At 37.5% G+C, this 14,077-nt stretch overlaps 2 protein-coding genes across 2 annotated transcripts in view; one reads left to right on the forward strand and one right to left on the reverse strand.

Moving 5' to 3' along the window:
* The window catches only part of LOC117371857 (1-phosphatidylinositol 4,5-bisphosphate phosphodiesterase zeta-1-like), a 60,258-nt gene that overhangs the window by 11,337 nt on the left and 34,844 nt on the right, over positions 1-14,077 (reverse strand). The window contains exon 4 of the mRNA XM_033967534.2: positions 1,346-1,541. Coding sequence (XP_033823425.2) covers positions 1,346-1,541 — 196 coding nt within the window. The remainder of the gene's footprint in view (positions 1-1,345; positions 1,542-14,077) is intronic.
* Positions 1-14,077, forward strand: part of LOC117371858 (pleckstrin homology domain-containing family A member 5-like) — a 57,901-nt gene that overhangs the window by 7,520 nt on the left and 36,304 nt on the right. The window lies entirely within an intron of this gene.

Below are 14,077 nucleotides of genomic sequence, written 5' to 3' on the forward strand. Positions count from 1 at the left end.
CTAAGGCTAAACAGAGAACAAAGAAGACTTATAGTACATAAATAATCTTTGGTGTTTCCTTTCTATTCATATTACTGAATTTAATTACTCACCAGAGGGTCTTAATAAGTTCCATAGCTTACTAGTTATAGTTGAATAACTAGGCTACCTGCAGTGCTGTGGGTGTGTGAGCAGCATCTGTTCTATTAGACCCACTGATGTGCATTCTCCTTCTGCTGCATTGTTCACGCTGCCTTTGGGCTCATATTATTACACCACTGGGGCTGAGACTGTTATGTAAGGATTCATTTAGCAGCGTTATGTCTGGGAGAAATTAGTGTTCCTAAAATGATGGTTTCACAGAGGTGGTTGTCATTTTCGAGCGATATTCAGAAGGCTCTGCGTGTGTTAAAAGTTGGATCAGTGACATTATTTAATTTTTTTAGTATAAGCAGTCAGTTAGTTATTTAAAGTTTAAGTATCAGACAAATGTGAAATCACCCACAAAAGTGCAGAAATATTTTATATTTTTTCAAGCATTCTATTAACTTATAAACAATCTACCTGATGTTTAAACTTAGCATATCTTCAATATTATCTATATTTAGATAATCTGTCAAATATAGTGGCAGTAGATAATTCAAAAGGGTGGTGACTCATGTCCATAAAACGTGTCATATTTAATAATTAGATTAATACTCATGACAGTTGGAAATTTGGCTGATACATTTACAGTGTAACAGTACTCTTACTCGTGTAAAAGTTTTACTTACACTGTCGCTGCCCTACAAACAGAAACTGTAAACAATAAGTGTGTTATTTTCAGTGTCCTGAGCTCCTCCCTTCAGATAGATATAAGGCAGTGTCCACCAGTAATCTGACCAGAACTGAAGAAGTGGCTTGGATAAGCAGCAAAACGTTTTCACTCCAACAACTTTTTGTCCAGTTGACAGAATTGATTTTTTTTCATTTTTACTATTCCCACTGCTTGCAAAGGTTTGTTGATTGCACTGTTACTTTTTACATTTTGGATAGTTTTATTCGTATTTTTTCAATCTATTCTTTGAAAACATAAATGTTTTTGTATTATTTAACATTTTGTACTTAAAATTACATTAACTTCAATCAGATGTTATGGTGTGACAGTTTCACTCAAAAATTACTCTTACTTACATTCCTCAAATACTTTTTACTCGTCAATTTATTGCGCCATTACTTTCTACTTGAGTAATATTATCTTTATATTACATTCCTCTTTCTACTTGAGCAATATTATCTTTATATTAAATTACTCTTACTCCATTGAATCTGTTTATCTTCTTCTGACAAGGCCTCTTTGAGATTATTTGCAAAAAAAACAACTCACCATTCTTATTGATCTCATACAGGTCTATGAGGGCCTCTGCTTGGGCTTCGTTGGCGGCCAGCTCCATTTGTTGCTGGTGGAGGAACTGGAGGAGACCAGACACAGACAGAAACACCGAGCCTGAGGCATAGGTGTCAAACAGGCGCTGGATATCTTCTCTCCTGGTGCATGAAGATTTGCTTTTCGACATCCTGACCTGTAGCAGATAATGCAATGCTTCTGCAGAATGTTACAATTATCAATACAATAGATTCATACAGACAAAACTGTGGAGAAGCCTTCTTGTATCATAATATTAGCTAGTTGCTCATTTATATGGCTAGTCACAATCTAGCATAAGCAGATAATCCAATAATAAGATCCGATTTTTGGTGTGTTTTACATGCAAGTAATCTGATCATCAAAAACATCTGGGAACATCAGAAAGATCAAATCAGATAATGATCAGATTTTTGATGTATAGCCAGGGATGGAACACAGAACAGCATTCAAGTATTTTGAAAAAATATTAATGGGGTTGATGCTAATTTAGGACATCGTCATAACAAATAACAAGTCTCCATTGGATCTATTCTATTTTTTGAATGGTGAAAAGTCCTCAAATTAAAATAAATGAATACAGATTATATATAGATTATATATAGATTATTTGAATATGTGTGAGAAGCATGCCCTTTATGTACACATCGTTTTGGAGAAATTATGGTTTTAGTATTGTATAATTAGTAATAAGAATACTTATATTTACTCTTTACCAACCATACTTAAAATCATATAAAGCACTAACAAAATAGTTAATGATAAATTAGTGTACATTGTGCATTGGATTGAAACGGCATACTGTGTCATGTACAGTTTTGCTTTGTATTATTGATATTGTTGCCGTCATATTTATCCTAGTGATTTGGCTGAGTTACATCTGATACCACTCACTGACACTATATTGCTGACAGTTTCCGGATATCTCAAAAGTATGTCACTTTCTAAAAAACCCAGATAGATGTGCATCTCAGAGTTATATTTCAGTTGTGACGAGTGCTGACTACCTCTTTACACAGCATAAGGACAGATAAAGCTGCCATCTTCTCTCCTATCTCTAGCTTCCATCATGCAGAGAGCCAACATCTGTGGCTCTATCATGGTGCAGTCTACTGTCATTTTTGTCTGTCAGGGAGTCTACAGTGTCTCCACACCTTTCATCTGTGTGATCTGTGTGGTGTGCAGGCAGCCCTTCTATAAGCCACTGTGGGGGCTGGTATAACGCTATATCTGAACTGCTCAAAGTTACATTAACATTTAATCCAGCTGAGTTGGAAAGTGAATATCCAGACTCTGTTTGTGGCCTTATACATTATAGGACATTTGAAAGTTAATTTATGGTAGCCTAGGTATCGCAAGAAATAGGTAGAAATTGAAGTATTTTAGTAGTGTTACTTTAAAACGCTTTTGTGTATGAGTAGGATAATGTTATAGTGTAATGTTAACTACCATTTCTATTCCTCAGAAGTCTTTTTGGCTAGGACTATAGATCTTAGTCAGACACTAATCAGACATGCCAATTTTTCATGGAGATACGGTGCTGGGTAACTGCTGGTGCATACATTCATCACAATAGTGTCTGGATACTTTTGAATGAATGCTATGTTTAGCATCATAAAATCTTCATTGGTTTAACACAGCAGAAAATTCTATATATCTCATTAACTATGGCAACATGAGTTTAGTTTACAGTTTTTAGTAGACTTACCTTCAACTGTGTATGTATCCTCAATAAATACTCAAATATGTTAACTGGAAAAAGGAAAATCAGTTAAAGTTATGATGTACTAACTGTCAAATTTGTCTTTTTGACTTGTCTCTAAGGAAGTTCAGGCTGCTATGTTACCATGGAGACAAAAACATTCCGACCCTCTGGGCTGTTGTGAGGGGAATAGAGGACATGATAACTGCATGGTTTTTCTGTGGGCTGCCATGCGAAGAATACAAGTCACCAATCTGCCCATTTATGAGACTGGCTTGTGAATGAGTAAGTTACATCAGGAATTAACAAGTGAATTTCACCAAAACTTTGTTATAATTCATTTAATTGCACGGTTTCATGGTGGATATTAGTTTTAAACACCACATGAAAGGTTATAGATGATATCACTAAAACATACCGGTAGTTAACATAATTACATTTAATTTCTTCTCTAAAAATCTTTTCCTTGCTGGACAATTTTGGTGAAGTTTATATCTTTACTTTCTGGTTGGACATAAACAGCACATGACCTAAGTAGAGGTAAATTCATAACTTTTAGACACACTGTAAATTAGCTCATTTAATTTACACAATAGTTATGATTATTTGACAATAAATATATGATATATGATACCAGCTGCATGTTTTATTGCTTGCACATAATATTTGCTGTTTGAATGGAATCTCTTTACCCATGTCATCAATATGTTTTAGAACTAAAAGCTACTTCCTGTAATTTTCAACTTTTTCTTCACCAACTGCCACATGGACTGAAACTATGATAAATATTTACTACAATGATTACCCCTCCAAACCAAGTAAAAATTAGAAAAACATCACCCTAACCCACAACAAAACATTACTCAAGTTATAATGATTGAATTGCCCTGCATTGCACAGTGTCCTAATGAGCACTGCCAATGAGCATCAATACTGCCACTGTGCCCTTGTGCAAGGCACTTCATCATCATTGGTTCCAATATTGTAGAGTGTAATTCTCTGTTTGGTGGTAATCAGAGAGACCCTTGCATGGTGGGTGAATGAATGATGGACTCATAAAGTGCTTTGGTAAGCGTGCAATATAAATCTAATCTATTACTCACCCTCTGTGTGTGTGGAGTGGAGTCTGCATGTCCTCCCATTGTCCATGCATATGTTCGGCAACTGGACCTGTCGGGGCATTGTTTATGTTAGTGTAAAACCCCTTATTACTGCTCTTGTTAAAGGAGCATTATGTAAATTTTCTGGTGAAGGGTCTGCTACCTGCTTGTCTCCATGTAGATATTTTGCTTTGACTCAGTATTTGTATTTGCATTTGATATTTACAGATGGTTACAGCTAAAACATACCATGAAGATTTAACATTCTTACTGTGAACAGGCTTGCCTGATGGCATCAATTGCCCGTCTCACTGCTCATGGAGATGAAACTGTGGAAAATTCCAGGCAAGACAATCAGGTGGCTGGCCCTCCACCAGAAAGTTAAAGTTAAAGTTAGACCATATATGGCACAATTTCTGTAGAAAATGTAATCGTTTTGGTTTTTTTTGTTTTGTTTGTTTTTGTCCAAATTGAGACTTCTTTTATATTGTGCACCTAAGTGAACAAGATAAAACCCAATATTCAGTGAAGCTTATGCCTAACCTCCATTTTATTCTGTTTTATCTGACATGACCATCCACAGAGGCCTTATGTGGGCTTGAATGCTATTGGTTTAAGGTGAGGCAGTGGTGCACAACAGTAGTTATTGCCTGGTTACAGAGGAGCAGAGTGTTCCTGTCTGCAATGGTCTGTGATGGCCGGGTCCTGAGCCTGTCAGAAGCATTGGCAGGGCTGGTTTGATGGGATAATTCCCCAGCACTGAACAGGGAGCCCCAGTCTCTGCATCACTGCACCTCTCTGCATGGGCCGCTTGGCTGGACACTCACTCAAACAGCCTGTGTCTGTAGAGTGGATTTAAGCATGGCAAAGGAATAAATATGAGATAAAGCATATACCGGTACATATTACTGAAGCTGTGTGTAATAAATATTACAAAATATATTACTTGGGTCCAGCCACTATTACCCATACACTGATCACGCATAGATTTTCCCCTCGCCAGCTAAGACTAAATGCTTTTCCAATACTTTACAAAGCCATAGAGCCAGGTTTTCTCTCCTGGAGTTTTTGACGGGCATGATTGACAAGTGGATAAGCCACACATGGTTCGTTTGCGTCAAAACCATAGACTGTATATATAAATGGACATAACTAACCTGCTGCTGCGTTCCAAATAGAAAGTGAGCATGGGCGCACTTCTGGCTCAGTCGACTCACTTTCTATCGAAAAACTGTCAACCCTCTCCTCTTAAAATGTTCATATTAATCCACTCTTCATAATTGTGGTATTTTTATTTTGCTATTGTGTCCGTAAATCAAGATATGAACATTAACAGCAGACAAATCAGGTGTTACCTTTAAAGCCTCACACCAGATTGGCTCTTTGGTTATGATACGCGCAGTCAGAATTCCAAATATAGAACTCGGCTCCAAATTTGCCCCATAATTACCAACATCGATGAACTTCATTTGACTAGAGCTGAATGCTATGGGTGATGTCACACTCCCTTTACTCTTTACTCTCAGTCAAAACAAAAATGGTGCCTGAGAAACACTTGCACTTGTGTAGACTTGCCGAATGAATGAAGTACTAAACACTGATAAAATGCCAAGAATTTATGAATGATACAAGGATATTTTTGCTATTGAGACACTCTCTGTAAATAAGATGTGATAATTTGATACTAATTAGTGGTAAATACTAAATGATTTTTGTCCTTGTAAGATATCAACTTAAAACTAATTTACTTCTTGGACCCCGCACACTAACTGTTGCCATGAATCTTTTATTCCCTAGTTATCATTGGTCTCGACATTGTTGGCTTCCTATGGCTTTTCTAAAGAGTCCCAATATTCTTTATGATATTGAGTTTTTTGTTACATATTTATTTTATGTTGTACTAATAACATACATGCTGATTTGATATGGTGTAATGATTGGATATTTTGTCTTTAGTTCAGAGTTGACACTTTTATTGTTCTGTTTATGTAATGTTGTTAATGTAACTGCTTTTGTGTGTGACACTTGGTCAATATGCTGACAAGTTGATGTGAAGGTTCCATTCATGAGTTACTTGTCTGTTTTGGAGACTGGCGCTAGTGAGTTGCGACTGCTGTTGTTGTGCTCTTGTTTTGGTGTGGGTTATGGAATACAGTAGCCCTTGTGTTCAGAAAATAAACCACCAGAAGACATTCGGCGTGTTTCCTTACATCAGAATACTACAATATGTTGCCTTTTTTTTATTTTTATATTTACTTAGTTTGAAAGGGTAATCACTGTCTTATAACATTATCAGTTTCAGTCCATAAGACTAATGTTACTGAATAATTTACTCTGAACTAAAATGTTGTAGTTCTAGTCAGCGGGTTAAACAAGGTAAAAGGCATCACTCTTCTAGCTGGCAGTCATAGATATCAGATTGTTATTGTACTGCTGAAAAAGATCTATGCCACATCTGTCCCAGCTTCTTTTATCTAGTAGTTCCCTCTGCCTTTGGGCTCCCATCACCACAGCAGTGGAGCTGAGAGCCTCATGTGAAGTCTCATTTAGCATCATCACATGACAGATCCTGTGCTAATAGACACCACCTGTCTCCACAAACTCACATGTGTCTGAGTTTATGACACCCTTGCCGAGTTCTCCATTGGATCTTCACTTTTTAACAAGACCTGGGTGTATTAAGACCAAAACTGTTCAGAAACGCATCAATTTCAACAGTACAATAACAATCTGATAACTGACTGTTAACTATAAGAGCATTTAGCCTGGGTTACATTTAGCCTTGTTTAACCCCCTAGAGCCAGAAGCTTTTAGTTTAGGGGTAAATGCTATAATAATTCAGTAATAGTGAGCCTTTTTTACATTATGATTTGTACAGTATGTAACTTTCTGTAGGTGGTATGTCACCTGCATAATTCCATGGAAATAGAAAATTAAAACATTCTTCATGGAGGGAGATATGTTTTATGCCTAAAACACTATGGAATATTATTGCCAAAGGAACAACATTTCCATGGAAACAAGCAGGAGGAAGGCCTCCTCCAGGCCAAATAATAGTCAAGTTGTATTTTTCATGTTTTAATTAAATTTTAATAGAGATCAATTATTAGCTTGGGTCTTTTTAATCATGTGATTCTGAAATTGGTCTTGTTCGCTTTCATGAAGTCAATACTGAAAGGCATTTTAATTTTTGTTTTTGATTGATCAATATGACAAAAATACCCTATCGCCCAGCCCTACCTCAGATTACCTTTACTGACAGACTGGGCTCACAGTAGTCCCTTCTTCACCCCATAGGCCCATGTCTTATTCCACAAAGCCACGCCTGCTGAGATTCTTAAGAGCCAGACTTGAGCCTCTTTTGAACTGTCTCTCTGGGCTGAAGTTTGGTGTCCGTGTGTGCATGAGTAATCTTAGTCACAATATATTCCCAGCTGGTTTCCTCCTCTCATTCTGTATTCATCGGTGTGGAGAGGCTTTGTTGAGTGCCAGCGGTAATGCCCGATGTTGGCCATAACTACAGAGGTGTGGGAACCAAAGCTACAATGTGCTCTGCCAAATGACTTGTTTAAATGAGACTGAGGATGAAATGGGAAAGTTTTATTCCTACAGGGTCAATACAAGGTCAAGCTGTAGAGTATGACAGAGGCTTCTATTTGGACTCTTTAAAGGACAAATCTAAGACTGTACAGCAAACATCATCAGATTGCAAATGCTGAAATGATAGGCTATAGATACTAGAATGATACTAGAATCCTCTAACTGTCTTTTTATGAAACAGAGGAACAGTTGCTAACATTGCTAATATGTTTCGAAATGTATGGGATTCTTGTATAAGCTCAGCAGGTCATTGTTGAATCTTGTCTCAAACATTAAGAATCTTATGTATGTTTAAAGAGGTGTATTTTCTATGTGGTATTAATTGTGGACTCATGTTACCTTTTATGATATATATATATATATATATATATATATATATATATATATATATATATATATATATATATATATATATATATATATATATATATATATAAGGTAAGTGCCATGTTTTTGACGACATACAAAAACCTTTTCAGGCATATTTTGGATGAAAGAAAAACATTATACGTAGTATACAGAAGTGTAATGCATTCATTTGAATTAAAATGGTTTCGGTTTTAATGAGAAAAGTCTCTGTTTTCACGAGAAAAAAAACAACAAAAAAAAAACATTATTTAAGAGTAAAATAATCCCTGGTTTTACAAGAAAAGTTTCCATTTTTAGGAGTAAAATAACAATAGATAATAGGCCATGTTGATCACCAGGTAAGCCTCTATTTCCTCATTTGCCATTGTGTTACAACGTTGCAACTAACAACTGCTGCCTACACTTATGTCTTGAATGTATGTATTTTTAAAGCGCGTTCATCTGCCCTGGGACTGCAGTAGCAGTAGCTAAATCTGGTACAAATCATCTTTTCTTTTGTAGGTTGAATGAATTTGTACACGGTCCCTGACAAATAAAAAAAAATAATTAAGAAGAAAGAATAGTTCAATTGAATCCACTTTTATTTTGTATGGCATTGTAGCATTGGGGGATTTATACTGTCTCTGAGTACTGTACTGTATATGGTATAAAAATTAATTTGTCAACTTTGTGAAGACATCTCACGTCCCATCGCTTGCTGGATTTAGCTGTGTTTCTCTAGGATCAACTGAGCCAATATGGTTTGCTCTATGAATATAAGCTGATGCATCTGAAATGCATTCAAGATAGATATGTAGTGACACAAGAGACGGTCAGAAAGCTTCTTAAGATATTGGATCCCCGTGGTGTATAAATGCAACACAGGAATCTCCTTCACCTGTAACCCTGGACCAAAGTTTTGTAGCATTGATACGTATGATGAACTTAAATTGTATGCGATCTGCACAAATGCAGTGGATGATTTTTGTGAATGGTAATACGTGGTTACACATATACTCCACTAGTAGTAATAAAAAGGTAATCCCTGGATACCCTGATCTAGGCACTGAGGACTGTTAGGTGGGACAAATGCAAATCTTCCTCAGAAATGAACATACGGGTGACTTTTTTCTGAAAACTAAATGGCGCTCGGATGTTTATACGAGTCTACATATCCTTCTTAAACAATTAGATGTGTTTTATTTTCAGTAGCTAAATAGGTGCTGCCAACAATGTTTTTTAATTGGGCAGTGGTGTGGACAGCTACACCGGTGTGGAGGACCCCACCCCTCCAGGTGCACTCTGGGTGTGCTGAGGCAGCAGAGGGGTATTTGAATGGGTGTTTTACAGACTAAAAGATTTTAGTTAGTGAAGTTAAGTTTATCTACAGTTCGGGCCAATGCGTGAAGGGACCAGAGGAAGATTGTTTTGGGAACAGGAGTTTTCAGAGAAGAGTGAAATGTGCCACCATTTTACACCATCGGACCTGCAGATAAAACAGTGAAGCTGGACGTGTATAGTTCTGCAGTCAAGACACACCTCAGAGGGACAGGACACACCTCAGAGGGACAGAGGACAGCAGGTGAGTCCGTTTATTACACTGGCTGTTTTTGGTTGTGTCTGATCCTTTTGTCTCTAAACAGATGATGTGAGTGTAGTTAAAACAGGCCACTGCTCCTGTGTCATATTAACAATGTTGATTATGGAAGAAACCTGTTACATCTGGTGGACAAAAGAACGACCTGTGAACGACTCCTGAATGTGTTCTCAGTACTCATATAGGATGCACCGATACCACTGCAAAAACGAGTACTTTATTTTAAGTACTCGCTGATACTGAGTCAAAATACTGATACCAGACATCATTTTCATCTGGTGTTTGATTATAGTAGTAAATCTAATTCATTTCATAGGATTTTTCACACTTTCACACATATGGGCATGCTACACCTCTTTTAAAAGCTCTAAACCCGCTCTATTCAGTCGCTAAATTGGTTGTCAATTACAATAAGTTACAATGCAGCACAAGTAAATACTCGCCAGCGCCACTTAGCAACGTTAGCATGCTACTATCGTAAACACAAGCACTGCACTAATATCCTCTGTGAACAAGAGGCAGCACAGCTACAGCCCATTGACGAGTACGAGTACTGGCACCCGAGTATCGGTATCTGTACATCCTACTCATTATTATGCGCATTTACGCGAAATCTTCGCTAATTTTGTATGCAAATGTATTGTCTCCTAACTCAACTCTGCAGTCAAAGCCTGAGAATAAACATAATGAGATCCTAAAATCCTCTCTTATTTAATGTTCAGTCCAGATGATCTGATGATTATAAATCTGATGTTATGTCCAGGCTGTTTCTCTTATGTAACTCTTAAATTGGATCTCTTCTTTGTACTTCTTAAGTGATATGATTTTGAAGTAAGTGTACCCTTGCTTAAGTACATGTTTGGCTATTCTATCCAATTCTGCATTTTATGACATAAAGAATTGATAAATATAAGCCCGCTTTAGTCAACTGAAACACATTAAAATGCACCAGAAATCAAGAAAAAACATAATTTCTCTGGCAGACCTCCCTTCCTAACATGTTTTTATACTGTTATACTTGTGGTTATTGCTGTTGTGAGCCTCTGGAATTTTAAGTTTTTTTTTACAACTGGTTGTGATGATGTCTTAATTTTGTCATATATGAATATGTGGTACTGAAGTGGCGAGGGCCCCCTTAAAGCTAGGGCCGGCCCTGCAACAGTTTCTAATTCTGCATGTAACTCTGGAGAATAATGGTCAGAACAGCTATCCTAACAGACCTCCATTCCTCTTCCTGCCATTTTGGGGACAGGGATGGCACCCAAACATCCACTCCAGCTGCAGCGCAGTCTAAAAATTATGTCCAAAAGGCATATACACCCTTCGACACACCATCTGCATCTGCAACTTTTTCATCAATAAAGCTATATTTAATTGGGTAAGTTAACGTCACTTCAAACTTAAACTGTGTAACCAGCTCTTTTAACAGATTTACTCTGTGAAGTTTGACTGTCACATACAACAATGAGCTGGCTCTGTCTCTGATCTAATGGGAATTGAAGTGTATGCGTTAGTGTTTACCAGTGCATTGCCAGGGTGTTCAGCTGTCGGAAGTGGCTCAAATGCAACTGTATCATCAAGAACACCTATAATTACTGTACTTTGCATAGCATCAATAATGACCTCTGATCTATTTCAAATAGATGTAAGGTCAACAATCTCAGTACCAGGAGGTGAAAATGTGGGACAGTTATTGGACATGTAAAATTCTGCAAGTCTGGTTGATGTGTTACTTGTGGTATCTCTGTCGCTTTCGCAGCTGTGTTTAGTTGAACTCAGTCTTCATGAACCTCTTAATCAGGTTCTTCAAACTCTAAAGGAGATAGTCTTCCTTTGTCTCTGCAGGCAAATAAAATGGTTTTGGGTTTCATAGAGCTCACTGACTTCATTGTGCTCATCTAGGGGTGCCTCCTGAAAGTCAACAATAGAGGGACTAAACTCTTCCCAAACAATGGCTTGGCTTGTGATAAAAGCTTATTTGGAGAAGCACTCTTGGAAATGTCGATTACTCCACCATGGTTCCTCCACCATTATTTTCTTACCATTTTTTTGTCATGTAACCTACAAATCTCTACTTTCCTTGTTGACTTCAAAGTCCTTTTATTTTTCTTTAGATACATGTGTGCTGACTGCAGAGAGTGCTCCTTATCACACTCTGCATTGCTGTTTTTGTTTCCATTTTTCTTTGAAGTCATTTTTCTACCATCACCACCATATTTTTGTATTTTTGTTGTTTTTCCATAGAGAAGCGCCTTACAGCAATCAGATCACCATATGCTGGGATGTAAACAATCCAGAGTTGCATCATCTCCACCTCTCCAACAATTGAGCAGTGAATCTATAATGGAAACACAACATATTTAACCTTTTGGGAATAACAGCTGTCATTAATTACAATGTCAGTGCTGCAGTGCTTTGTTGCAGTGACACAATTTATTTTAGCATCTCATAAATATATTTAAAAGCTAAAAAACTACTTACTATTTTTGTAAAGCATGAAATAATACTCACCATTTAAAAAAACATACCCCCTCCTGCTGCATTTTCTGTATATTCTCTTTAGAAATACTATGTCTCTTTTAGAAACGCTAACAAATCCTTGTCTTGTGTGAAAGCTTTATTTGAAGGAGTAGGCATGGCTCTATCTGAAAATGTAGAAAAAAAAAAAATGGGGAGGCAGTAATGTGGCCATATTTTATCAAGTATGGCAATTACAGCAATGATAGACCTTATATGCATGCTAAACAAATGTGTGATGTACAGTGGGCAACAGTAGCTCAGTTGGTTGTTTGTACACTGATCCGAAGGTTGGCAGTTCAAATCCCACTCTCGACATAAATATCATTGGTAGAGCAGTCAGATCCACCAATGATATTTATGACTCACAGGTTGGCGGTGCGATTCCAGCCCTCACAGATGAATGCTGTTGTTGTGTCCTTGGGCAAGACACTTAACCCTCCTCGCTCCCATACAGTGGTGTGTGAATGGATGAATGGATGAGTGGATGAGTGGGTCAGTGGTTCCTTGATGCAAAGCACTTTGAGTGCCTTTAAGGTAGAAAAGCTCTATATAAAAATGTGACCATTTACAGTATTTATTACATTATATTCCATGCAATAGGACTACCAGTAAGGGGCGCTGTCGAGCTGAAATAAGTAGTATGTGACATTTTCAGCATAAAGTTTTGCAGTGAATAAGCAAACAACAGTCAAACAACTTGTGTCACTTCAACCAACAGTGCAACACAGCATCACTTCCTTGTGTTTCTGACTTTGTACCCAAAATGAACTTTACTGCTCTTTCTGGCCTGGGAGCACGCTCACTACAGAAATTTCTACGCTCCCATCATACTGTGTTTTCTAAAGTAGGGCCTATATCACATTGATTCAGGTCAGGCTACCTGAGACAAGCCCCTATCTGAAATGTATTTTAATTGGAAAAACAGAAACTTTCCTCACAAATACAGAATTTATTTTACTTGTTTAAACAAGTTTGCTCATTAAAAAAAAAGAAACTTTATAATTTGAATGAATGCAATAAGCTGGCGTAATAATATGGTAGAAAGCTCCAAAAAGTCAATTTTGCATAAAACCCCCACACTGGACAGAAATTATAAACTGGATATCTTGTTTAATACATTTGTCCTAAAATCATGCTATTCTGTACTCAAGGAAAAGTATTGTTACTTCAGAATCACATAACGTTTGAGCAAAATTACTGTAGTCTACTAAAGTAAATTGCTGAGTATTTGTAAAACCAGCTAATATAAATTCAATCACGTTGCTGCCACTTCCCTCCCCCCATTGTGTTTGTGAGTGTGAATGTGTGGCTCCTAAACTGAGTAGTGTTGATGACGAATTTCGAGGCCTAACAATACTCCAAACATGTACCAAATGAGTTGTGTAAAAGGTTGTTGTTACTGTCTGCTGATGATGAATCTGAATAAGCCCAGACCCTCATGTTGTGTTTTATTAAAAGCATCCGAATTCATGCCGGATTATATTGCAACTGTTTCACATTTGAGACATTGTTATGGCCCTTGCAAACAGTGATATAAATCTCTCTTCCTTTCGCCTCTCTGTCTTTCTCTCTCCCGCTCTTTCTTTCCCCTTCTCTCTGGCCCTCTTGCTTCTCAGTCTTTTTCTTCTTCCCTCTCTTCTCTCTCCCTCCCACTCAACTTTCCCCTTCCCTCTATTTCCCTCTCACTCTCTCTCTCTCCCTCCTGCTCCCCTTTCTCTCGCTCTCTCTCGCTCTCTGTCACGTGCTCTCTCTCTCTCTGTCTCTCTCTCTCTCTCTCTGTCGCTCTTTCTCTCTCTCTCTCTCTGTTGCTCTCTCTATTAGCTCAC

This window comes from Periophthalmus magnuspinnatus, chromosome 6 (genome assembly GCF_009829125.3).
Source record: "Periophthalmus magnuspinnatus isolate fPerMag1 chromosome 6, fPerMag1.2.pri, whole genome shotgun sequence".
Classification (NCBI taxonomy): domain Eukaryota; kingdom Metazoa; phylum Chordata; class Actinopteri; order Gobiiformes; family Gobiidae; genus Periophthalmus; species Periophthalmus magnuspinnatus.